Below are 27,270 nucleotides of genomic sequence, written 5' to 3'. Positions count from 1 at the left end.
AAGGAGTCCAGAATAGCGGTGGCTAAAAAGAACTGAAAGGGAAAAGCCCGGGAAAATAGAACAAAGGAAGGTCCGAGGACCGGAGTGAGAACCTCAGGTAAAACAAACAACACTCCTGGCTGGCCCAATTTACATAAGACAGGCCCAGGGACAGAAAAACAAATAAGAAGAGGAGCCAAAGCCCTCTTCTCTCTCTCTCTCCCCCACGATGGGGCGCTCTTCTCTTCGCATCGTTGGATGGACGTGCCCTCACGCCTCGAAGATGGATTTTCCTGCTATGATCTAAATAAAATAGAGCTGTGACACTGAGCTGTAACACTGATTTATTTAAGAGCTATAACATGGTCCATTTGAGACCTGAGAACTATAACACGGTCTGTCCAAGGCCTGAGAGCTGTGATCCGCCGAGGGGGCCTTAAGGTCCGTCACTCCAAATCTTTGTTGTGATGAGACAAAGAACCGAGGAGCATACACTTGCCTGACACTTTCATGTGCATCTCAGCTATCTGGGGCCAGCATCCTTCATTTTCACATCTCCCCTACCCACATCCCATTGTTCTCCCTTCTGGGGGCCCTCATATTTGGAGGGCTGGAATCACAGATGGCTGTGACCTTCTTGTTTACAGACATGGCAGGAGACACTCCATCACACACTTGTAACATGAACAATCTCTATCAGAGAATCAATCAGAAACACTTTGCTGCTCTTCTTCTTGTAGCAGAATTTACATTTTTTTTTTTTTGTTCTTTGACTGCTTCATATATACATATGAGAGACACATAGACAGCTTCATATTTTAGGAGAGTTGGCACCATTTCATTCTTTTTGCTATCTGGAAGGCAAAGCCAGCCATCCCAGTACCTGGTCCAAGCAACCTTCCAGAATAATGGACTGTGATTATAAATACTTTGGGCACTTAATTGATACAGTGCTGGTATGCTTGTTGACATGTTGTTATGGAAGTTAGATAATTATGCCAATAGGTAATACCTTGCATGTGACTCTGTGTGTGTGTGTGTGTGTGTGTGTGTAGAGAAGCCATGAAATGAGTTTTGGTTTCTATTCTTGACCAGTTCAGTGAGTCACTGAATAGCTTTTTGCTCAGTCATAAACCCTATAATACTTTCCACTAGAACCTCCTGGAACTTGGGTAAAAGCTATTGTACCGACACCTAAACGTTCAGGTCTCTCAATTTTTTATCCTCAGAAATAATCCAATTGTTTAAGTTCCATACCACTTTGTTCTATTGTCAAAGGGAAGAAACCCTTAAGCGGTTGTTGGTGGAGCAAACATCTTTTAAAGCCAAAGTGAACTCCTTGCACTTTGACTAATAATTGGGCCTGAAGGGAACAACTTGAGAAACAAATATTATTATTCCACCCCCCTCAGCACAAATAATTTTGACATACCTTACTGAAGTGCCTTTTGCAAATCTATTGCTTTCCTTAGTTTACATAAAAAGCTCCTTTTCTTATCATGACTTTAAAGAATATGAATACAAAGGAGATGGGAATATTACTGTATGGTGTTAATAGCCCTCCATCAATAAGGTAGGACACTCAATGATAAGAGCAATATCACTGTGAGGCGTGTGAAATTACATTAATAATGTATGAATGAATACATTCTCATTGTTAAAAAAAAAAAGTCATTTGTATGCATGTAGAATAAATGAGAAACATCTTCCAACTTGCTTCCTAAACAGTTGAGAGGCTAACTTTTCATCTCATTTCTATGCATTTGATATATACAAAATACTTACAGCGGCCTTCTACTGACAGCTCTCAATCAAGTATAAATGATATCACAACACAGTGACTGTTCTATAATTCATGCTTTTATGTTGAACACTATCTGAAGAGTCATGTTTCTTAATCTTTTCCTTTATGTCTTCTGGGCTTTGCCTTTATTTTTTTTAATTTTTAAAGTTGGTTTTTTTTTTTTTTTAACGTGGACCATTTTTTAATTTGAATTTGTTACAACCAATTTTGAATTTGAATTTGTTACAAGCATTGCTTCTGTTTTACGTTTTTGTTTTTTGGCCATGAGGCAAGTAGGAATTTTAGCTCCCCAACCAGGGATTGAACCAGCATTCCCTGCATTAGAAGGTGAAGTCTTAACCACTGGACTGCCAGGGAAGTCCCCTTCTATTTTAGAAGCCCTTTCCCCACTCCATTGGGTGCTTCAGTTGATTATTTTTCTATTTTTTATTTAAATATATTAAAAAATTTTTTACAATGTTGTATTAGTTTCTGCCATACAGCAGGGCCTAAATCTTCATCCATGGTTGAACAGGACTGGGAAGACATTTAGAAGACAGCTGCCAGCTGGCCTGGAGGTGGAGTAGGAGCAGGACCTTCTTGGCTGAGCTCTGAGCCATCACCTCTTGGACCTCTCACGTGCTCCTCTGAGCTTCAACTCCCTTTGGCCTCTCCCACTTCCTGCCCAGAGTCCTCTTCTCTGTTGGCCCTCACAGTCTTTTTTGTTTTCCAGGAGAGGACTGTGTTTCCCAGGTAAGTGGAAAGGACTCATGGAGGAGGCTAAAGGAGAGTATTAAGGCTGGTTTTCTTTTTAGTATGCTCTGTGTGATGGTAGAGGCAATTGGAATGAGAAATAATCTCCAATTTTACACCAAATCAGTTCCATGGAGTCAGGGGAAAAACTGGTTTTGGTGTTTTGGAAACTTGATCAAGAATCAACATTTTGTATGCCTATGGCTGATTCATATTGATGTATAGCAAAAACAATCACAATATTGTAATTACCTCTAATTAAAATAAGTAAATTAATTATTTTTAAAAAAGAATCAATATTTTGATTCACTCTCAAAACCAGTCAATAATCTAAATCTGCTTTATATTTGAGACAAAAAGAAAAAATAATGACAAAATCTGTCCAAAAGTTGTGGATAAATTTTGAACATGCAGTGATCAATCATCTAATTCATATTTTAGCCAAATTATTTTCCTCTCTTCTACTTTCTATTGCCTTTTACCTTAAGATGGACAAGGGAGAGAAAAAGAGATGGAATTCCATTCAATACATTTTTCTGTTTACACTGAAGTCATATATTATGTGAGGGGTTAGGTTCTAAAGAGAGACCATAAGGTAAAAATCATGTAAAGTCAAAGTTATCCTTGAAAATTCCTCAAATGGACCATAAGACCTAGGAAACACCTAGTTTTTTGGTGGTTTTTTTTTTTTTGTTTGTTTGTTTGTTTTTGTCTCCAGAATTGAAACTGATTTATGGGGTTGATTTGTTTGTTTTTGGCCACGCTTGTGGTTTGTGGGATCTTAGTTCCCTAATCTAGTGTCCAACCTGGGCCCAGGGAATTCCCTGGAAGTCCAGTGGTTAGGACTCTGGGCTTCCACTGCAGGGGACCTGGATTTGGTCTCTGGTTAGGGAACTAGTTTCCCACAAACCACTTGGTGCAACCAGAAAAACCCAAAACAACAACAGCAACAAAAGCAATATGATCTGGCCAGGGAGTGAAAGCAATGAGTCCTAACCACTGGGTAACCAGGGAATTCCTGGAAACAGATAAATGTTTCTTCACTTGAGCAGTAGATAAAATAATTGACTTGTATTTGGGGACGGATTAAAAGGGAAGATAAGTACCTTCGAACACTAGACTCATATTCTGTATGGTGAAGTCAGGACCAGTGACACCATTTTCAAGGTCCCATGCAAAATGAAAATGCAGAGCTCCATGTTCAAAAATGAGTGAGAATTTCAAGTAGGCAGCAGCAGAGCCTTAAATTAAGTATGAGGCTCCTCTAAGCATGGGGTCATGAGCCACTGCATGCCCAAGAAGCTAGCCTTGGATAAGGAGCTTGGATCTGTAATGAGAAACTTGGAAACTGACATCAACTCATGAAGCGAAGCCTCACAACTCCCATAGAGAGAAGAAGGAGTTAACATCACTGCCGGGGTTCCAACCATGCTTTTGTGCTCCCTACTCCACATCTCACTGATATCAGGTTGAATTTGCATTACACTGATGCTGGGAAAGATTGAAGGCAGGAGGAGAAGGGCAAGACAGAGGATTAGATGGTTGGATGGCAACACCTACGTGATGGACATGAGTTTGAGTAGGCTCCAGGAGTTGGTGATGGACAGGAAAGCCTGGTGTGCTGCAGCCCATGGGGCTGCAAAGAGTTAGACTTGACTGAGTGACTGAACTGAACTGAGATCAGCACACAATGCAACCCCACTATAAATGTTAAGCAGCTAAGAGGTTGCAAATCCACGTTAAAATTACATTTTTGGATCTTCTGAGTTACTCAAGGATTCACTGTAACTTAAAACTCAGATTTAAGATGTGTCAAAAGAAGTCTTTAAATTTTTTTGCTGAGTAAAAATGTCGATCTGCCAAAGGCAATAGGTCAAATTTAATCTATTGTGTAATTTACAGGGAAAGCAAACTGCATTACCATGAGTTCTTGAAGTGCTTCAAAAAAGAAAAGTTAAAAAAAAATTAAGTGTGATAATATGTCTTCTTCACATAAACAGCTAATTATTTTGCTTACTAAAGAGGTTGCCTTTTCAGATTTTTCTTTTTCGGAAGGTCATGAACTAATCTGTGCAAGGAGGATTTTATTTTATGACTGCCTGAGCTCTTCGGGTAAGAATATGATACAAGGCTCTCTCTGTTTTTTTAAGGAAGCTGCCTAATAATTTACAGGACTATATTTCTCCAAAGTGCTTTTAGGTACAAGCCAATCTAAGGGCAATTGGTCAGGAGGTTTCCTGACCAAGAGGTTAACTGACCAAGAGGTTTCCAGGTAGTAAGTTATTTAATGTTGATGTAATAGAAGATTATTTTTTCCAGGAGATTTTTCTCTCTGGCATGGGTCTCTGATGTTACCCTACCTTTTATGCCTCAAAGTTCTCACCCCAGCAGATGCTGAAACTTGACTCATCTGTTTTGACAAAAATTGCTTCCTTGTGGCTTTGAGAATCACATATGTGAGCTTTAAAATACATGCCATGCCCAGGATCAGGCAGCTGGTGACCCAGGTAGACTGGACAACTCTCCTGACTCATGCGTACCTGCTTCATGTTATGTAATATGGCAAAACAATACTTCACAAGCTCCTGCAAGGCAAACAAAGAAAGCAAAGCTACCATGTGTCATTGCCACAGTGTCCAGAAGTTTGGGGGATATTTTTAGTTAATCTTTCTATTGTAGAGTCTCTAGGGTGGTGATGGCAGCTGTGTGGTGGTGGTTATTTGGCAAGAATTGAAATTAGAGGCTTCTGTCAACCTGACTTCTGATTCCAACAAACGACATAAGCTAGGTTCATAGGAAAGAACCTGGGTGGCAATAGCATTTTCTCTTTAATCTCTTGATTTGTACCAAGTTGTGTATTTTAGGAGAAGGGAGGAGAGAGTGGCATTAAGAGACACAAATACAAATTTATTCAGATCACCAGCTAAGGTTGTTCAGAGTGGTTTGCCAAATAGTTTCAGCAACTAGCACTGATTGAGTGCTTACTGTGTACAACCCTAAGCACTGTACATTCTTTATCTCATTCCATCTTCACAATAGCCCCAGTTAGACAGTTATAATATTTTCCCATTCACCAAGATCTCATAGTAGTAAATGTCAGAGGGAGGGTTTGAACCCAAGATAGGGCCATTTTTAACACTGAATGGTTCCATCTAGGTTAACTGACTTTCCATCCTCCTTTTAAATGTTGCCTGTTTTGTTTTGTTTTTTCCTACTAATAGAACCAATTTTCCCTCCACCAAACCAGACATGATTTCAGCACTAAATGGAAGTACTTGAGCCTATACAAAAGTCACTTACATTCTTGCATGACTCTATCTCTCAAATAACCCCCAATTTACACCTGGCAGAAGATGCAGTTTTCCTGTGTGCAGTTGGGGGAAGGGTGTTTCTGTAGACTCGGAAGCACACCCACAACAGAGCAGAACTGTAGGCCTGACCGCACAGAGCTCCTCTGGGACTGCTTATTTACATTAACCACTGTCGAAACTTCAGAAACTTCTCTCGGAGATAGGTGTTGCCAAGAACCCTAGGGGAAGTTAGACGCTTTATCTTTTGCGCGCATACGAAGTTTGCGTCTTCAGAGAGCCTGAGTGGGTGTGACTCCCAGGAGCTAATCGTCCTGTCCAGTCATATGCAAATCTGGACTCCTGTTTCTGTGTAGGTGCAGACACAAACATAGATGACAATTTGGTTGCTGACGTGCGTAGGAATGTTCTTCGTCCCCCGTAGTGGGTTAGATTGTCTCTGTGTAGACCGTGTGATAGTGAGAACTTAATTTGGATCTCCTGGTCTAGATGAGGGGTGTTCGGGTCGTAAAATTTCCTCCTGCGGCCAGACAGTTTGCTGCACTGCTCACGATGGTGTGAAGCCCTGTAGACCAGTAGGGTCAATCCAGGGCTTCACGGGACAGTCCGCGGGCGGCTCCGCCCCGCCCCCAGAATCCCGGCTCCGCTCCGCCCCCCCAGCGCCCCGACTGGCCCCGCCCCCAGAGCCCCAACAGGTCCCGCCTCCAATACCCGGCGCTGGGGAGGTAGGGCTGCCCCAGTTCCGTAAACACTCTTCTCCCCGCCCCTAGCAGTACCCGGACTGTACCACTCGCAGCCCACGGGGGGGAACCGTTCCCTCTGGCATCCAAAATACCCCCAATCCAAGCTCTCCTGGGTCTCTTTCATTCGAAGTTGAGGCAGATGTCTTCTATGAGGTCAGGTCTGTCAGAACTCTGACATCAAAGCTGAAGTGCCCTAGATTTACTCCTCTCCTTCATGCGGTCTCCCCCCCCCCCAACTCCACGAACGTGGTGGCCACTCCGTGGCTGCCTCTCTAGAGTCCCTCCCGGCCCTTTAAATACCGCGTGGGGGGGCCGGGGAGGCTGAGGGTTGTTGGACTCGTGAGTTCCCAAGGTGTTTGTGCGGTCCTGGGCGAGGGAACACTCAAAGACCCCTGACGAGGGCTCCCTCAGTCGTCTTTCTCCTCCGCCTGTCTCCGTGCCGGACCCGGTGCGTACCATCCCCGGGGAAGGGGTCGCGGGCTCTGAGGTGACTGGCCAGGTTGGCAGAGGGGGACGCCTCACCCCAGTAGCCGCCCGACGGCCTCCCCCACCTCACCTCGGAGCTGCGTCCTGGGACCCGCGGCCAGGGGCGGTAGAGCCCGGCTTCTCGCTTCCCCAACCCCCTCCCCATATCCCTTGTTTGACCTCGAACCGCCGTCCCGCGTGGGAGCGGGGCGCGGGCACCGAGTGGCCGCGGCGGGTGTTGGGGCGGCCGCGGGCTTCGGGCCCTGGAAGGGCCGGGGTCGGGGTCGTGGCCGCTTGGCCTCTGTTACCTCCCTCTGGGCCCGTGCCAGCGAGGGCGCCCCGAGCGGCTTCCCATCACCCGGGCTCCGGGAGGGGGCACCTTATCGCCTGCGACCGCTGGCCCGGCTGGGGTGGGTGAACCGAGCCGTGGTCAGGGCCGGGAGGGGCTCCGATCGTGTGTTTGGGTTAGTTGCCGGGGTTTCCTCGGTACTCGCCTCGGCCTCCGCTGTCCCCTCCCCCAAGGGTTTGTTTTGACAGGAAACGTGTCTCTGAAGGGGAGGGGCGCCCAGGGGACGTGGGCTAGGGGTGTGCAGATGCGTTCCCGCAACGGTACCCTCGGTTACCAGGAGGAGGCAGGACATGCGGGTTAAGCCCGGGTTCGAACCCCTGAGGCCCTCCGGGGTGGCTTGTGCGTCCCAAGGCTGCTCCTTTGGATGGTGCCACTCCAGGTCACAGCGATGATTTGGGATGGCACGTGGACGAATGTAGTTAAGTGTTTTCATTAGTGTTAAGGAAAACTGTGCCCTTAAACCGAGCGATTTCACAGTGATAGAAGGTTTCCTTTCAAAACAAATCTATTTAAATGCAAAAATCTCGTCCAAATAAAGAGAAGTGTTTGATAGAGCACAGGTGAGGATGGAGATGTGGAAACAGACGTGAAAAGAGGTCCTCAAGTGACTAAGTCTTGGGAAACATCATCTTGCGATGGTTATACTGTTACTTTCAGGTAGGAGAAACTAGACAAGCTGTCTTTGTCCCCAGAGGGCCCCTTGGCCCCCAAGATCCCGGTGGTCCCATGGTCTCCAACCCAGTCAAAAACCTTGCTCTGTCCAACCTGCCAAATTTAATAAGGTTATGGCAGTGGTTCCCACTTTAGAGGGCGCCCAGCCTACAGTTTTCCTCTTGCCTCCGGGGATTTCATCTATCATCCTGGCAGCCCCTGGAGGCTGCCTGACTTAAAGTGACCCAGGGCTGAAGATACCCAGTCCTGTATGAAGCAGCGTCAGTGCCCTTTTGTGGAGGGTTGAGGGTCCAGAGGAGGAAACAGGTACTAAAACAGGTCAGCCAGAGGTGGGAGAAGTGTTTTCAAGTGTACACAGTGCCTGGGAATCCTTTCCCTGATGCTGTAATATTATGGGTGGCAGGAACATCTGCTTTTTTATACAATGACTGGCTTTGTTGGCCTCTATCTAGCCCTTTGTTGGCTCTAATTTGATGAAGACCAGTATTCTGTAGCTGAATGGAGCAGGCACCTACCTCTCTGCTCTATGGTTTTTGCTTTGCTGCCTGCGGATAACTCTTTAGCACTGCTATTGTTTAGGAGTGGTTCTAAAGCAACACTTTGCAGAAGATGAAGATTTCACATATCATCTGAAGCGTTTTCTTCAGAGTCCAACCTGACTCCTGTGACTCCCTACCCTTTACTACAGATATGTGAATGCTTGTCCTTGCACCCGACCTTGATCGGGTCTTGAAAGATGATACCTGCTAGATGTTTCTTGAAATTTTCTCCTTTTCATGACTTAACCTTAATTGCATGGGTTCCATTCCTCAGGGCCCTGCTGGATAATCTGAGTAATTCACTTCAAAATGCTTCTGACTCATACTAGCTGTAAGCAATTAACCCTTTTGATAATATTTGGGTTTTAAAGAGGGATTTTGCAGTTCATAAAGAAAGGCTCCCTGATGGAGGATTTTCAGTCACTCTAGTACAGTGGGTGAAAATGATTTTGGTCAATGAACTCTTTCAGTAATGCCCTTTGTGGTATGGCACTTGAGCAGACACCGTGGGGGGAAGGTCAACTTGTTATCACATGTGCAAGGGTCCATGTGGTGATGGATAGATCAGTTCAGCAGCGTGGGAGTGGAAAGAATGAACAGTTCTCCACATTTTCTATAGATATCCTAGAGTGGTAAAGAGCACAGGCTTTAGGGATCCACTGCCTGGATTAGAGTTGTGCTTCTGCCACTGCTGTGAACCCTAGAGCAAATTATTTAACCTCTCTGAGCCTCAGGTTCTTCCTTCCAAAAAGAGAATAATGATGATTCCTTTGCTAACAAAGTTATAATGAAGATTCAAGAAAATAAAACATTTTAAGCACTTATTATAGGGGCTGAGTCATAGTAAGTACTCAATAACTGTTACCTCCAATTGTTATTTTTTGCTACCAGTTTAGCATTAAGAGGGTGAAAAGTTACAATGTGAAAGTTTCTTTAAGCTCTGGGACTGTGAGTCTTTGCTAATTTGAGTTATTGGTGCCTTGGAAATGCCTTGAGACAGGCACTGGAAACTGGAGGAAGAAGACATAGCTTCTTCCTGAAAGGAGTTTAAAATTTAATGGAGAGACAGATTTGCAGACAACTATCTTTCAGTTACCCCGTAATGGGAATATAAACAATGTGAGTGAGGCAGAGAATGGTAACCCAAGTAGTCTTGTGAATAGTGTGACTTAATTTGTTCATGAGTGTTGCTCACTGAGCTCTTGCTTTATCCCAGGCAGCACTCTAAGCTCTAAGATGACTAATAAATGGAATGAGTAGGGATATCAAGGAAGGTCACTTCGAAGTTGTAACATTTGCTTTCAAGTCTGAATGACAACAAGGCTCCAACCACACAGAGATCAGGGAAAAGAACATCCTGCTGGAAGGGAATAGCAGGTGCAGGTGCTCCAAAGAAGGAAGTCTGGCATGTCAGAGTAACCCACAGAAAGCCATTATGTTCAGAATATGAAGAATTAGGGGGAGAACGGTGACAGAATGAAGTGGACAAAGGCCAAATCACAGAAGGATTATAAACCACTGCCAAGAGACCTTGTAGGAAGAGGGGACCCACCTGGAGAAGAACACTTAAAAGGGATTTCTTTTGCCTTTTCTGAAGGGTTCTGGACAATTTCTTGTTTTATTCATTAGGCACTGTTCAAGAAGGACATTGGGAAAGTTTGACTGTCTAGAAGAGATTTTATAATAGAGTGCTATCTAAGCTAACATAGCAGTGGGAACAATCAAGATCATAAAACTACAGGAGACTGGACTGTTCTGAATTAGACTTGAACTTTTGGTACAGTACTTCCTCTTCTAACCTTTTACTTTGCAGTAATTTCAAACTTACAGAAAACGTTGCAAGAACAGTACAAAGAACTCCCTATTGTCTACGTTTTATTCATATTCACCTATTAGCATTTTGTTCCATAGCCTTCATTGTTTTCTCTTTTTCTCTCACTTGAATCATTAGAGAGAAAGTTGCATATATCATAGGTCTTTATTCCTCAATGCATAATCACAGCACACATATCAACTTCAGTAAATTTGACATTATAATACAGACGGTAGTTTCAAGTATTGTAACCGTGTTGTCAACTGATGCAATAATGTTTGTTATAGCATTTTTTAATTTGGTACAGGATACAATCTGGGATCATCTACTGCACTCAGTTGTCAAGTCCCCTTTCATTATCCTCAACCTTTCTTTGTTTTTTATGACACTGACATGTTTTAAAACTTCTTAATTTCCAATAAGAATAAAATAATATTTCATATCTGTCAAGCACTTAGTAGGAGTTTAAATACATATACTATTTCAATTACAACAATTCTATAAGGTAGATAATACTGCTGTCCCCAGTTCATCAAGGGTAAGTTCCCTGTCTCCAGTCTATAAGTATCACGAGTTGAGATAAAGAATCCTGTCCTCCTGGCTCCAGAGCCAATGTCCTTACTGCCTTGGTGACATGTGCATGGTGACTGGTAGATCTTTGCAGTTCTGAACCAGTGCAGGATCATTAGCAGGTGGATTTTGCTGCAGAAAGAAAATAAGAAAGTAAAGTCAGTTATCTGGACACAGCCTGAGGATCACTGGCAAATTAAAAACTGATTTCCCTCTTATATGTGGTGAAATGCAGGATGAGCCCCTTCAGGTCTCTGTAACTTGTTCCCTCTTCTCTAAAATGCCAGTGGTCATATGGCTGTTCATTCCATAATACATATTTAAGTGCCTCCTGCCTCCCAGTCATTGACCTTGGACGGAATGATTATACTGCCTTTATTACTATAAAATGTGGAACAGTACAATGAAAAATGTGATTAATCTCTTTGAATAGTGATACACTGTAGTGCTGGAGGCTTTGTTTTGGTGTTACCTCCTCTCTTCACATTACCTTTGGCCACTGAGTAAATCCTCCCATGTGGGATGAGATGTGGTGTTCCCGGAAAGTTGTCTGGTTTGTTTGTGAGTTGCTCTGGTGAAGGTTAAGTAGATCTAGTCTGTCGGTATTAGAAGCATTACATTTCTTAAAGAAACAACCTGCTTTTGTTGTCACTATTCTAAGAGAGAATCCAAAATAGCTTTAAAAGCAGTCTAATTGCCCTTAATGCTTTTGAGTCAAGTAGCTTTGTCCTCAGATGACCTATATGGACACCTAAGACCAGGAAAGGTAAGAGCAAGTGTGAAGGAACTTGAAGAAGACTGTTTCTACCATGATGCACCATTTGCTTTTGATTTTTGTATTTCAAACAAATGCAAGAGTTCTGTCCTAGGTCAACTCCCAGTCTTTGTTATCTGTAGGGGAACATGCTTTTATCACCATGGAATGAAACTATTCTTCCTTCCAGAGTTTCTAATGCCTAAAATGATGATAATAATAACTACCAAAGCAAATAATACTAACAACAGCAAACATCTGTATCCTGTTTACTCTGTATCAGACATTGTTCCAATATATACTGCCTGAATGAAATCTCTCACCAACCCTATGTGTTAGGTATTATTAATTTGAGAATGCAGGCCATTTCTTTTGGCCTCAAAGAAAAGTTTCTGTTCAGATCCATGAAAACCCAGTTGTCATGTAAAGGCTTCTACCAATTAAACAGGATTTCTGAACATTTTGATGTTTTTACATTTTCTTTACATCCCCTATGCCAGAAACTCTACTCCAGTGAATTGTTGGAAGAAAGCAACCTGTGTATGTGTTATGCTCAATCACTTCAGTTGTGTCCAACTTTTTGCCACCCCGTGGACTATAGCCCACCAGGCTCCTCTGTTCGTGGGATTTTCCAGGCAAGAATACTGGAGTGGGTTGCCATTTCCTCCTCTAGGATATCTTCCCAACCCAGGGATTGAACGCTTAGTTCCTGCATCTCCTGCATTGCAGGCAGATTCTTTACCCACTGAGCCAGCTGGGGAGCCTGGAAGAAAGCATAGTTGCATGTTATTGAGCTTGTCTGCCATGAAACATTTGATTTCTCAGAACTTCTAGTGATGTGATGCTTCACAGAACTCTGGGTCTATATAGCATTTTAGCAGTTCCTCATAAAAGGCACTTGATAGCTGGCCCAACCCCCTCAGAAAAATGAGGTGAAGAGAGCAGATGCATTGTGGGTGAGGTCATGCAGCAAATCAACAGCAGAGTCAGGCCTCACACCCAGGACTTCTACCTCCCAACCTGGAGCTTTTCATTTTTTAAAAAATCTTTGTACTTAGCTGCCTCGTTAAACACAATTAAGAAACCTATGAGGTGTGCTGTTCAGCTGGAGTATAAAAGTGAAATGGACAGTTTTAGCTATTAACCTAGTTCATAAATTCCAATGGATGAAAAGTTTTTATTCACTTTTACCTAGAAAAATAGCCAAAGTGAAGAGAAATGATCTCAGAACATCATGGCACAGTTGTCACAGTTGAATGAATGAAAGAAATAATAAAGTGGAAGCAGAGCTTAAGGTATTCTAGTTTGAGAGTATGACAGGACCAGGGAATATTGAGTCCTAAGCCTCATAAGGCAGGTAGAGGTGGTAGGTTCTTTGCTCCAGGCCTTAACCTGTGACAGCAGCAGGTCTGTAAATGTGGAATATCAGTTTGCAAATATTCTGGTTGCAATATTCGGGGATTCCTATTCAGCTGACACCAAATGAATGCTTGTCACACACTTGACCCTGATGGTGGATGAGACACAGTTCCTGCCTTAGTAAGGGGAGTCAGAAGTAGCCAGGGGTATGGCAAAAACCACTACAATATTGTAATTAGCCTCCAACTAATAAAAATAAATGGAAAAAAAATAAAGGAAAAAAAAAAAAGAAGTAGCCAAGGGAGGAAAATAACTACGAGAGTCTGTTATGGGGCAGATACCGGAGATGTGCTGCAGGTGGACAGAGGAGAGTGCCCTTAGCTCTGGCCAGGCGTAGAGGGAGGGCTTCCTGGTTTCCTTTCCTCGAAAACGCCATCCATGAGAAGTAAACGTTGACAAAGAGAGAAAGCCAGAGGGAAGGGCAAGCACTCCATCTGGGACTTGGGGTTTGGTGGAATTGAAAGGGTTAGAGTGGACCATTTTCTTCTTGCTCTAGCCCCATCCACACCCACACCCCCTTCTATCAGATGGGAGTTAAAGCGCAAAACTAGTTTGCCTGGGGTCAAGGGGGTGAGCCCACCACTGAGAATGCCAGGGGTCAGGCCTTCTGTAGCCTGTGTCCAAGCTGTTTGGTTTGGAACTCTGGGAGTAGCGTCCCTATGGGGAAGCTTCCTGACAGCTCCAGCACCACCCCACTCCCTCTCCGTCAGTCTGCAGAGGCAGCCTCTGAGTTGGTGATTTTCTGTTTGCGAAAGCGGAGGGCTGAGCAAGGGTGTGTTTCTACAAGTGGCACGACCGTAGAGGTTGCTTGGGTGAGGCTAGGGGCAGTGCCCTTGACTTTTGACCTTCAGTAAGACCCTCTTAGGCCCATCCATTTCTCTGTCATCTCCCAGAGGATAACAAAACAGCCCTGTTTCTCTGAGCAGAGGCTCAGCCCCTCCACCCGGTCCCCAGCCTGCCTCTCCTTCCTGGCGCTCCCTCGGCAGTGCCTGGTGTCCCCTTCCGCCCTCCAGCATCTGACACACGGCTTTAGGTGACTGGACCTGAGCGCCGTGGGAGGATGGCCTTGCGTATTTTGTTCACTGTTACTTTTCCCTGGGCTTGGTGCACAGTAGGTGCCTAATACATTTGAAAGGGACCGTTGAAGGAACTTCAGGCATTTCCAGGCATTCTGTGGGTAGTTGTGGTGTCATGTTCTGACAGTTTTAAAAGCTCAGAGAACCTCATTGCTGGTTCAGGTTTAAAGATGCTTGGTGAGCTCTTACTGTCATTACCGTCCATTCAGGATCTGAGGTGCCTTTCTCCTCAGGCCTGGGTTTCCCCTCAGCGTCAGCTAGCGCCACACTCAGGTATCAGGGCCAGCTCCCTCACAGGCCTGGCTGAGGAGCCTGAGTTCTGGTCTGAGCATCCAGCGTACCCCAGGTCTCCTTTCCAGGGGGTGACCGGGCCCGCTGCCCTGCCCTTCCCTGGGAAGGAATCTGATGTGTCAGAAGCAGCCCTGGTGGAGTCCAGGGACTGGCTTTGTGGCACAGCAAGTCTCCCAGAGCCTGTTCTCCCCCCGCCTGTGAACCGGCATCTTTGTGCCTGCTTGTTCATTGGGTGGCTGTGGGTACTTGGTAAATTACCAAGTACAAACCAAAGTTCGGGCCTTATGCTTCATAGCATGGCAGTTTGTGACAAAATGGACAAGGAAAACCTATCGACTTGGCAGCCAGAGATGTTACTTAGTAGCTCCTCGTTCCCCAGGAGACTCACAGACCACTAAAGAGACTGATTTCAAAAATAATTTACGTAAGACAAAGACAGAGGAATAGTGCTAGCTGACACGTGAATGCTGTGCTGAGCACTTTAATAAGATGGATCCTTTTCATCTTCAAGCAACCCCACGAGGTGAGTCTTTCAGCCCAGCGTTACTCCGGAGGGAGGAAGTTGAGTGACTTCTCCAAGGTCACCTGGCAAAAGACAGAGCAAGCTTCTAACCTGGAGCCCCGCACTGTCACTCTTACCCTCCCACGCCTCAGCAGCCCTCAGCGGAGAGAGCGTGTGCTCTGGACATTGTTTCTCGTGGATCTGTTCCTGCCGGGAGCTGCTCCGTGTTCACACTGAGTGTGTCCCGTGGGAGCCACACCTGTGGCTGTGGAGTCCCTTTCTGAAGGCAGTCTTGCAGGCCTAGTGACAGGCTGGCCTGGGTGCCACGGGAGGGAGGAGGTCATCTGCTGGGGGGCTCTCCGGTGCTGTGACACAGAGGATGTGGCTGTCTATGCCAGAAGAGGCATGGGCACCACTGGTGGAAGCACCGCGGGAGGTTGATGCAGGATCTGTTTGTCTGTGCAGGCGCTGTCTCTACCCACACTCCCACGACACAAAATGCCCTTCAATGGTGAGAAGCAGTGTGTGGGCGAGGACCAGCCAAGCGACTCCGACTCTTCCCGGTTTTCCGAGAGCATGGCTTCTCTCAGCGACTACGAGTGCTCCAGGCAGAGCTTCACAAGTGACTCCTCCAGCAAATCCAGCTCTCCTGCCTGTAAGCCGACAGGGAGCAGAGCCTGGGGGTGCTGGGCTTGATTCTAGACACACATATTTGTTTTTTCTTTTAATCAATATTTTAAAAAATATTTATTTATTTATCTGATTGGGCCAGGTCTCAGTTGCAGCCTGCAGGCCCTAATTTTTAGTTGCAGCATGCGAACTCTTAGTTGTGGCATGTGGGATCTAGTTCCCTGACCAGGGATCGAACCCGGGCTCCCTGCATTGGGAGCATGGAGTCTTACCCACTGGACCACCAGGGAAGTCCCTAGATGCATGTTTGAGTGAGAGCAAAGTTCTGACTTCCCCTCCTTTCTAGACATACTGGAATGTCACTATAAGGGCACCCCAGCTGTCTTGTACACACTCTCAGCAATAAATAGCCACTGAATATTAAAAAGCAGAGACATTACTTTGCCAACAAAGGTCCATCTAGTCAAAGCTATCGTTTTTTCAATAGTCGTGTATGGATGTGAGAGTTGGACCATAAAGAAAGCTGAGCACCAAAGAATTGATGCTTTTGAACTGTGGTGTTGGAGAAGACTCTTGAGAGTCCCTTGGACTGCAAGGAGATCAAACCAGTCAATCCTAAAGGAAATCAGTCCTGAATATTCATTGGAAGGGCTGATGCTGAAGCTGAAACTCCAATACTTTGGCCATCTGATGTGAAGAACAGACTCATTGAAAAAGACCCTGATGCTGGGAAAGATTGAAGGCAGGAGGAGAAAGGGATGACAGAGAATGAGATGGTTGGATGGCATCACTGACTCTAAGGACATGAGTTTGAGTAAGCTCCAGGAGTTGATGATGGACAGGGAAGCCTGGCATGCTTCCCTAAGAGTCCATAGGATCTCAAAGAGTCAGACAGGACTGAGCAACTGAACTGAACTGAAGTTTACAGTCTGTCTGTTTTTATTTTCATCACTGTCTCTGATCTCTGGTTTGACTGTAAATCAGGTCTTCCAACCCCACCCTGTCTTCTCTCTCACTTGGTGGAAAACTACTCCTCAAGATCTTTTTTTTTGAGTCACATTCAAGGAAGAATTCAAATCGGTCCTTTCTGATTTACATGGAAGGAAACTTGCCCCAACTCAAGGGTCAGGCAGGAAGTGAAATAATCTAATGGGTTTCCTGCTGATTTCAAAAACCATTGTGCAAATCACCCCAGCAAAGGGGTGCCCATGAGGAGAGTTACTACACTAGGGATGTGAGAGTTAAAAGATGGCCATGGTGAAGGGAGATATCTTTTTCCTTTTTTGTGTGTGGACGCTAGAGATGTGCAAAGCAGTGTATTTGTCTTTCATTTATTTATTTTAGCTTTTTAATTGACATTTTATATAGAAAATATAACCCCTTAAGTTGTCAGTGCAAATGCAAGAGAGAAGCAACTAACATTTAATATGATCAAATGCCCCCTTTGGAAAAAACTTGTTTATCTGTATTTAAGTTAGTACATTCTCATTTTTTAAAGCATGGAAAAGTAGATAGAAAAGAAAATATTGCCTGTAACGTCACCCAAAGATGACAGCTGTGACAGTGCTTTGTCGTATTTTCACTCTTCACATAGACATACATGTGCACATGTCCATGTACTTTTTTTGCTTACTATTATAACTAAAGCATTTACTCATGATAATGTTTTTTTAAACATTTTTATGACTACTTATTACTTCATCAAGTGAATACACCATCAGTTTATTTAACTTCTGTTTATCATGGGACATTTAGTTCATTTCCTTTTTTTTTTTTTTGCTTAACAAATAGTGCATTATGAACATTGTGGTACACATAGCCTTTCGAGGAATTCCTTTTATATAATTAGATTCCTGGACTAAAGGGTACAGACATTTTCAAGGAGAATGTTAATGGGGAAGAGAATTGGCAAAAGAATTTATTAGCAGCCACCCAGCTTTCAGTGCTTTTTCTCATTCTTTTTATTATATACAGGGTTGCCGTCTCCAGCAGGGCACCTAGGTGTCCTGAAAAAGGATTTTACTAATTGTGTACCACCGTTCCTTCCTCCTCCTTTTCTTCCTCTTCCATCTCCCTCTTCTCCACCATCTCCTTGTCTTCTCATTTCTCAAATTAGTTTAGATAGCAAAGCATTGGTGGCAGTCAGCATTATTTAAGGCAATGGTTTTTAATTAACAGAAGCTGAGAGTTCCAGGAATGATTTCAAAAAGACATGACTTACTAGAATAATTTTTGAATAATCTTTTTAAAATAACTGAAATAATTCTTTTTTTTTTTTCTGAAATAATTCTTTACTCCCTATTGCCTACTTAGAAGTAGATGATCAACTTATCAGATTTATTTTAATTATCTACATTTATGGAATTTTTGCCATGTTCCTTACTTAAATTATCTTGTTTAATCACTTCAGGACAGTCTTTCAAGCAGGTTAAGTTATGCTTCAGTGAAGTCAAGTGGTAACCACCAATTAGAAAAACTTAAAATTGTGCTATACTGGGTACACTTTTAGATATTGTAGTTTTAAAAAAATCAGTTAGTTCATAGTCAGCCACCTTAAATTAATGTTATGAATTACAGTATAAAAAGTAGTCATCAGTTTCCTGTAGAGTACACGTAATAGATGCAGATAGTAGTATGTGCTGAAAAATGAAGTGACTTAGTTTTTAAAAGTAACTTGTAATAGCCTATATTAATAAAAAATTCCTAAGAAACACTTGACAGTTTATTATCGATACAGTAACTGAAGCTATCAAAGGAATTTCTAAAATTTTGAAGCCGTAAGTATCAAGCATGGGAATCTACCTGCTTTAGTATATATTCTTCTTACTTGCAAAACCTTGAAAATAACGTGCTGGAGTAGCGTAAGCCTTGTGTGTGTCAGAACGTGTCACTAGTGTGCATCACTAGTTGGCAACTCCTCTTCCACGGCATTAATAGGTTTTTGTTTTCTTTTCAGCAACGAGCCCTCCCAGGGTTGTGACATTTGACGAAGTGATGGCTGCAGCAAGGAACTTGTCAAACATGACTCTTGCTCACGAGATAGCTGTAAATGAGAGCTTTCAACTGAAACAGGATGCCCTCCCTGAGAGCAGGTAACCTGGAGGCATCTGTTGTGCATGAACCGTGCTGCAGACTCTGTCTGTGGGTATGTGTGTGTCCTGCAAACACAAATATTCACACTGATTCCTGGGCAGTCTCGTATAATGTCTACTGGGAGTTAACAGTACAGTAAGCCCCTACATATGAACCTTCAAGTTGCAAGCTTTCAAAGTTACGAATGTGCCCCTGTAGGCCAGCTGTTGGACTGTGCTACTGTGCTTTTAAAGGTACAATACTGTAAGATTAAAAATGTTTTATTTTGTGTGTGTGCTTGTCTTTTGTGTATTACTTGTGTGGAAAGTATTATAAAACTGTTACAATATAGTACTCTATAGCCAATTGTGAGAGTTGGGTACCTAGTCTAACTTTGTTGGTGCGGGCATGCTAAGTCGCTTCAGTCATGTCTGACTCTTTGCAGTCCCATGGACTGTAGCCCCCAGGCTCCTCTGTCCATGGGAGTCTCCAGGCAAGAATACTGGAGTGGGTTGCCATGCGAACAAATTGGACTTACGGATAAGCTCTCAGAATGGAACTCATTCATATGTAGGAGACTCACTATATTTAGTTCTCCAATAAGTTCTTTTGTTTTTAAAACCATTCTTCTAGGGTATATGTCACTCATAGAGTTTTAGAATTCAGTTTATATGTCACTTCCTGAGCAAAGCTTTTCCTGACATTCCTGAGCCCACTAGACTACATGAAATCACCTTCTAAAGACTCCTGTAGCCCCCTCTCCCTCTGTCTTGTTAAGGTGTCTTATAATTTTAGGTTCAATGTCTGTCTTTTCCACTGGACCCAAAGCCTTGTTAATGGAGAAACTATGTCTATATTGTTTGCTCTGTTCTTATTGCCCAGCAGAGGGCCTGACACGTAGTACATGCTCAAGAAATCTTTTCAGTCTGACTTATTAAAAACTGATATTCAGATTGTAAAAGACAAAGGAATGCAACTGAGTTGCCAGAATGATGAGTCTATCTAGAAGCCTCTGGAGGTAGGAATCACAACAGCATAGGTAGCCCTGGTTAACATCATGCCCAAGGGATCTCTAGTTAGAGCCATGTCCTTGTACCCCACCTCAGTCTTTCCAGTTTTGGCCATTCACAAGTCCCCTGGGACAAAGGGAAGAAAAGACTTGCAGCCATGACTGCAGGTAAATAGGCTTTAGAGGCAAATTGGCCCATGGATAACCACACTGAATCTGAAAGCTCACAGTGCCATTTATAAATCAGGAGGCATTCTCTCCATCAGTGAAGACAACATATAATATTTGATTCCATTCAGCAAGTTTTTGTTTTAAAGCAGGAAAAGAATAAACATAGTAATTTTCCTTTTTAAAAATATGGATCATAGTCCTCCTTCTGGGGATGTTGTTCATAATAATCATGAATACTTTTTAAGATTACTGGCCAAAGTAGGTGTATCTGTTTGGTTTTCTATGGTGACTGCGTTTCACTACGATCCTTTTTACCAGCTCTGCTGCTCTACCCCTAGGCCAGGTCACCATCGTCTCTGACCTGGACTCTCTATCCTAGCTGGTTGCCCAGTCGTCATCCTTAGCTCCTGGCAGTCCATCCTCCACACGCACAGGCAGCCACAGTGATCCTTCTAAAGGGTAAATCAGATTAAATCATGATTTTGCTTAAAACCCTTCAGTGGTTCTATCACACTTAGAATAAATATTCCAACTCTATAGTATGACTATCAAGGCCCTCCTTCACCAACTGTGTCTCTTATTCCTTCCCTCCTGCTTGCTTCAGCCACACTGGCTTCCTTGCTGATCCTGTGCCACACCAGCTTGATCCTATCCTGAGGATTTTTTTCATCTTCCTTTTTAATGTTTTTCCCATAGGTCTTTACCAGCTGCTTTCTTTTCCCCATTCGTGTCTCGGCTCTAAGGTCACCCACTGTCTTAGACAAGCTTTCTTCTACCACCCCATCAAATGGGCACCCTCTTCATCACTGTGGACCACATTGTCTTCCTTTGCCTTCCTCATGCCTCTGAGATTGTCTTACTCATTGTCAATGTGTTTTTTTGTCTTTCTGTCTCTGCCAACATATAAGCTTTTTGAGAGCAGACTCTTTTCGAATCACCCCAGTGCCTGAAACAGGGCCTGCCACATGTTGAATTTTGAATAAACATTTATTGACTAATAAAAATGAATTTCTAAATTTAAAATGAGTATGTTTTATGAAGTGCAGCAAAAGACAAATTGGGAATATTTGTGCTTTAAATTCATAAGTTGCAAATACAAACTGCGTGAGGGCCCTTTATGATCAGACAGACCTTGGGGTTTGGATCCTGGCTCTGCTGAGACTGTATCTGAGCCTCACATTCTCCACAGTACTCACCCTGAATGCCTGCTCCTGGGCAAGTAAGTGCCTTGCACATGAGCACTTTGATACTGTGGAAGATAGGAATTCCCCTTCTCTTTATTTTCTGCCATGGCTAGAAAATGTGAGCAAGAGAAACGACAGACAGGGTTAGGACACATTGCCTTTGCTTAAAAGTGAAATAGCATAGCATTAGCTGTTGACTTTTCAGAGGATCCTCCACAGTGGCCAAGTTGTTACTATTTTTTTTTTCATCAAAGCATCATGCTTTATTACTTGTGACAAATGAGAGACAAATGAGCAACTGCTCTCAAAGCACTGTCTCCTTTACTGTTTAAAAAATGGCTGACTCTCATATTTTACCAAGTATTTTCTTGAGGAGAAACACTTGATAAAATAAGTCAGATTTCTGATACTGGGTAGGAATGCTTATAAATGATTTGATTGATCTCATCACTACCCACCCCAAATTAGAAATCTAAGAAGTTTGGAAAACTTCAACCCTAATATCCTTCAAGGAACTATAAAGTTGTTTTAGCTCATTCCTGATTGGTCCATTCAAGCCAATAAAGGCTTGTAAATGAGGCTTGTAAAGTCAAGAGCAAAAGTCCATTCCTGTAATGTTTGCCTTTCTAATTGTTCTGTAATTGCTTGAGAGCGTTTCAGACATTGGGAATGGCATTTATGTTGAATAAATCTACTCAGGCAACTAGACTAAGTTTTAACATTTAAAGTGGCTGAGTAGAGTATAGTATTTGCAGTTACAAAAACAGTTTTAAGTCATGCTTCTCAGAAAGCTAGTTTTTATTTCCAACATTATTGTGTATTTTAGCTATTTGAGCTTTAAAAAGAAAATTTTTTTTTTAATTTTTTTATTAGTTGGAGGCTAATTACTTCACAACATTTCAGTGGGTTTTGTCATACATTGATATGAATCAGCCATAGATTTACACTTATTCCCCATCCCGATCCCCCCTCCCACCTCCCTCTCCACCCGTAAAAAGAAAATTTAAGTGATATGCTTAACTGTCAAATTATCAACTCATTCACCCTGCATTCAGTAAATCTTCAGTAAATACCAAGCACTATGCTAGGTATGATGGCAAGTACCTAGAAGAAGAAGTGGCCTCTATCTGAGAGAGGTGCATAGCCCTGTGAGGGAGAGAAACTTAGAGTAAATTACAGTTCAGGGAAGTAAGTGCTTTTCTAAAAGCAGTTGCAAAATGGTATAGGAGTTCAGTAGGGATGTGTATTTTAACATGCACCTATTTTGGGGCATTGACATTGACAGGATAAAGCAAGGTGGCCACCTATTCCATTGTGAAGCTTTTCTAGGAAGGCTCCTATTTCAGAAATGTGGTCTGGCCAACTTTAAATGGGACATCTAAGCTGGAGCTGGCAGGCATTCAAATGCATGTCTCTTTGGGGCCAATCTGTTCTGTTCCATGCCACAAAATGCCCGCTATTAGGGAAAGAACAACTTGGCCACCTCATCCCAAAAACCTAGACCAGGTCTGAAGATCTGTGTAGAAGACTAGCTGCAGAAACTTCGCTGGTGGTCTGGTGGTTGAGATTCTGCTGCCAATGCAGGGGTCACAGGTTTGATCCCTGGTCTGGGAATTAACATCACACATGCTGTGCAGTGTGGCCGAAATATTAAAAAAAAAAAAAAAAAAAGAAAGAAAGAAAGGGTGGATGAGTGAAATATGGTATCTCCTTAGTACAGAATTTTATTATTTTTATTTTTGGCTGCATCTGGTGTTGCTTTTACATGGGCTTTCTCTAGTTGCAGTGCATGGGCTTCTCATTGCTGTGGCTTCTCTTGTGGAGCACAGGCTGTAGATGCGGGTTCAGTAGTTGTGGCACACAAGTTCAGTCGTTGAGGCTTCAGGCTTAGTTGCTCCATGGCATGTGGAATCTTCCCAGACCAGGGATCAAACCTGTGTCTGCTGCACTGACAGGCAGATTCTTGTCCACTGTGCCACCAGGGAAGTCCTAGGACAGAATTTTATGAACTTGTCGAAAGCTATAGGAAGAAAGCACTTAAAAAATTTAGGGGAGACACTTAAGACAGAATATTAAATGAAATAAGTATATAATATTGTACAGACCACTACTAAAAAAAATTGTTTTAAGACCATTCATTGAAATATGTCAAATATGTCAAAAGATTAATAATAGAATTATGAGCAATTTTTATTCTCTGTTTTTCTGCATTTCCTAAGATTTCTACAATGAGCATATTTCTTTTATAATTAGGAAAAATAGTGCTTATGTTAAAAAAAGTGATTCATTTCATTCCCATAGCTTGGCTGGTCGAGTGAGGCACATTGTCCATCAGGCCTTCTGGGATGTCTTGGAATCAGAACTGAATGCAGAGCCTCCCGAGTATGAACACGCCATCAAACTGTTTGAAGAAATCAGAGAGGCAAGTTGATGTTGTCTGTATTCATTAGTAATCCTCTGCCCTCACCCCACCCCAAAGGCTGTTTTTCTGTTCTCTAAAGAGTACTGGAGGCTCTTTTTGAAACACTGAGCCAGTTCAATCACTGGAAGAGTTCCTCTGAGAGGAGAGTGGAGACGGGGCAGTGACCGGAACACAGGCCAGCGCTTAGCTGGTAGGCGGTGGCTGTGGCGCTTCAGAGCACAGAGCCCAGGTTAGATAGGTCTGCTTTAGTGATATGCTTCTGCTTTCTCCTGAGTCTCAGTCTCCTGAGTGAGTGAAGTGCAAGTCGCTCAGTTGTGTCCAGCTCTTTGCGACCCCATGAACTATACAGCCCTTGGAATTTTCTAGGCCAGAATACTGGAGTGGGTAGCCTTTCCCTTCTGCAGGGGATCTTCCCAACCGAGGGATCGAACTCAGGTTTCTTGCATTGCAAGCAGAGTCTTTACCATCTGAGACACAAGGGAAGCCCAAGTCTCCTGAGTAGTTGCAAGAATTAAATCAGGTGACAGTTATGGCTAACGTTTCACAAGACACTTGCTCTGTGCTAAGCACTAGAGTATTCATTTATTCCTTACCATAATGCTGTGAGGTAGTTATGCCTGTTACTATTTTGTATAAAGAAACAGTTCTCTGACTCATCCAGGGTCACACAGCTTTGAGGGGCAGAAGGTGTTTGAACTGGCAGTCCTGCTCAGAGCTCGCGCTCCTAACCACATGCCGTGTGTATAAGTACAGTGTCTGCTGTGTCGTGAATAGGCTGCTCACATAATATGTAATGTGCGTGCATGCATGCTAAGTTGCTTTAGTTGTGTCCGACTCTTTGCAACCTTATGGACTGTAGCCCACCAGGCTCCTCTGTCCATGAGATTATCCAGGCAAGAATACTGGAGTGAGTTGCCATGCCTCCCTCCGGGGATCTTTCCAACCCAGGGATCAAATCCCTGTCTCTCACATCTCCTGCATTGGCAGGCAGGTTCTTTACCACTTGTGCCACCTGGGAAGCCCATAATATATATTTCACATGTAAATATACTGTATTATACCAATGGGGCCCATGGGGGTGTTACTATTTGCCCTTCTTTAAAAGGTTCTTTTGGATCCCTGATCTGCAACTTTATCTTTCTTTACATGATTTCTCTGTAAACTTTTTAAAGTTCTTTCAATACTATTGCTTCCTTGCCAGTTATTTTCATTATGATGGTGTTAGTAACTTCCCACAGGAGGGAAGGGAAGGCTTTCATTCAGAAGATAGAGCTTTCTTTTTAGGACAGGATCCTGTCATGCTTCTCTGATCCACCACCAAGTTGGGGCAAACTTCCATGATATCCAGGGCAGTCAAATGCTGAGGGCAGGGAGCTTGGTCGTCTAGACAATGACATTTTAAAAATGACAGCGTTTCTTCATGTGATGATGCTGTTCTTTATTCCTGTGCAGATTCTCCTCTCTTTCCTGACTCCTGGTGGCAACAGGCTTCGCAACCAGATTTGTGAAGTTTTAGACACAGACCTCATTAGGCAGCAGGCTGAGCACAGTGCTGTCGACATCCAAGGCCTGGCCAACTACGTCATCAGTACCATGGGAAAGCTGTGCGCCCCGGTGCGGGATGACGACATCCGGGAGTTGAAGGCTACCAGCAACATCGTGGAGGTACTGAGGTTAGTGCTGGCTGCTTGCATTTCCTGAAAGTACCTTTGAGTGCATTCAGAAGGGAAATGTGGGAATCGAGGGGCACAGAGTAGTAACTGGTCTCCCAAAAGAACCCTTCACCCTAGGGAAAAAACTGGCTAAGCAAGGGGTCAGTCAATCATTTATTGTATGCATGGAACTTTCACGTAGAATGAGCAAACAAGGGTGTTAGTTGGCAGTGCTGGGCCCTAGAGATGCAGTGATGAAAGGGGCAGATATGATCTCTGACCCCAGGGAGTATACAGTTTAATGGGGAGACAACCCTGAACAAGGAATTACAGTTGTGATAAAGTGCTATGGGAGGGGAAGTAGAGAGGATTAATAGGGCCCCTGCAGAGGCACCTAATCTCCTCAAGGAAGCCTTGATCAGGTAGGGCATTGGTAGCTGCTCTGACATGTAAACCTTGAATTCTCAGTGATTTAACCACTGTTTGTTTCTCACTCATGCCACAGTCTGAGTCAGGGCTTCTTGGTCAGGCAGCCTTCCAAGCGCCATTCAGGGACCCAGTCTACTTCTCTCCTTGGCTCCACCAAGGTCTTTGGAGTCCTTTACATTCAGCTGGTGAATGGGAAAGAGATCATGAGGAAGGCATGCTGCTGCTGTTTAGTCGCTCAGTGGTGTCTGACTCTTCTGCAGCCCCATGAGCTGTAGCCCACCAAGCTCTTCTGTCCATGGGATTTTCCAGGCAAGATTACTAGAGTAGGTAGCCATTCCCTTCTCTAGGTGATCTTCCCAACCCAAGGGTTGAACCCACATCTCCTGCATTGGCAGGCAGATTTTTTTCTTACCACTGAGCCACCGGGGAAGCCCTGAGGAAGGCATATTAAATGTTTAACCACCTCGGCCCAGAAGTGACATATTCCACTGACTATGCCTAGTCCTGTGGTCCCATGTAGATTGAAGTGGGTCTAGGCAATGTGGTTGCTGTGTGGAATCACATTTCCCAGCCACACATCCACACTGCAGAAAGGGAAACAGACCTTTGGTGGTTGGCTAGCTAACTGCTGCAGCTTCCTTCAGGAAGTGATGTACACAGTAAGATCATAAAGACTCTAGTTTGGCTGTGTAGGCAACAACTTCTTTGTGATCCCAGAGGAAAGAGGAGTCTACAGTACTTTTTGCCATTGAGGCAAATTCTTCTTTTTTTTTTGTTTTGTTGTGTGAATACAGCCACATAGAGAATTAAATTTCATGTAATAGTATTGGAAAGGGAAGGGGAGGAAACTGGTTTGCATATAGTAAGTTCCTTATTTTCTGACTTTGGGAAAGTTGACCATTTCTCAAGTCACACTTTTTTCAACTGTAAAATGGGTTGTAAATATCCTTAAGAGTTATGCTCAGCTCTGGCAGGTTGAGATTCTTCAGCTGTGGAATCCTTGCTTTGAATGATCTTATTACCCATGTGTGATAATCAAATCTGTGGTGTTCATCTTGCTCATATATTGAGCATCTAGTGGTTGGTACTGTCCCTGCATTTCTAATACACTATCATTGACTCTTCACAACATCTCTCCAAGGTTGATCTTGTCCGTTTCTTTCACAGGTGAGGAAACTAAGGCTCACAGAGATGGAGTAACTTGTTCCTGGCCACAGAGCTGGTCAGCTGTAAAGCTGTTATTGAATACAGGGCTGCCCAACTCTGAAATGCAGTGTTTTCCCTGGTGCTTCACTGCCCTGTCCTTTTCTTTTTTCTTTTTTTCTTATTTCCTTATGGATAGAAACAGGGTATACTATATTCAGATTCCTTAAAATTTCAGGGACTTTCAAAAGAAAATTCCTTCTTGAATGTCTTTTTGTCTCATTGTTAAGACTCATTGTTTATACTTCTTAGTGTCTGTCAGTCTATGGCTGAATGTAATGAATCAGTTGGAAGTATATTTGCTAAAGCAAATACTCTTGAGATCTCTGGAAGAATACATTTGGAATGCATGTGTAATGCCTTTTATGAAAAGTGTCCTTGTCAAAGTGATTGGAATTTCAAAACCATTTTGGAGATGTTTATCTTTTCCAGCCTGTAAAATAAATAATAGTTAATGAATTTCAGATGATTTTCTTGATCAC

At 43.4% G+C, this 27,270-nt stretch overlaps 1 protein-coding gene across 2 annotated transcripts in view; it reads left to right on the top strand.

Moving 5' to 3' along the window:
• The first annotated feature begins 6,844 nt into the window (after nt 1–6,844).
• Nucleotides 6,845–27,270, top strand: part of TCP11L2 (t-complex 11 like 2) — a 38,249-nt gene continuing 17,823 nt past the window's right edge. Inside the window, exons 1-5 of one of the 2 annotated variants that reach the window (XM_043880706.1) lie at nt 6,848–7,014; nt 15,482–15,671; nt 18,603–18,738; nt 23,384–23,504; nt 24,957–25,177. In XM_043880706.1, coding sequence (XP_043736641.1) covers nt 15,515–15,671; nt 18,603–18,738; nt 23,384–23,504; nt 24,957–25,177 — 635 coding nt within the window. In that variant the 5' untranslated portion in view covers nt 6,848–7,014; nt 15,482–15,514. Of the gene's footprint in view, nt 7,015–15,481; nt 15,672–18,602; nt 18,739–23,383; nt 23,505–24,956; nt 25,178–27,270 lie in introns of both variants that reach the window. The other variant, XM_043880707.1, reaches the window with a different exon arrangement.

Source organism: Cervus elaphus, chromosome 22, assembly GCF_910594005.1.
Source record: "Cervus elaphus chromosome 22, mCerEla1.1, whole genome shotgun sequence".
NCBI classification, from domain to species: domain Eukaryota; kingdom Metazoa; phylum Chordata; class Mammalia; order Artiodactyla; family Cervidae; genus Cervus; species Cervus elaphus.
The sequence above is the reverse complement of the archived record's forward strand: the minus strand, read 5'-3'. Positions and strand labels throughout refer to the sequence as shown.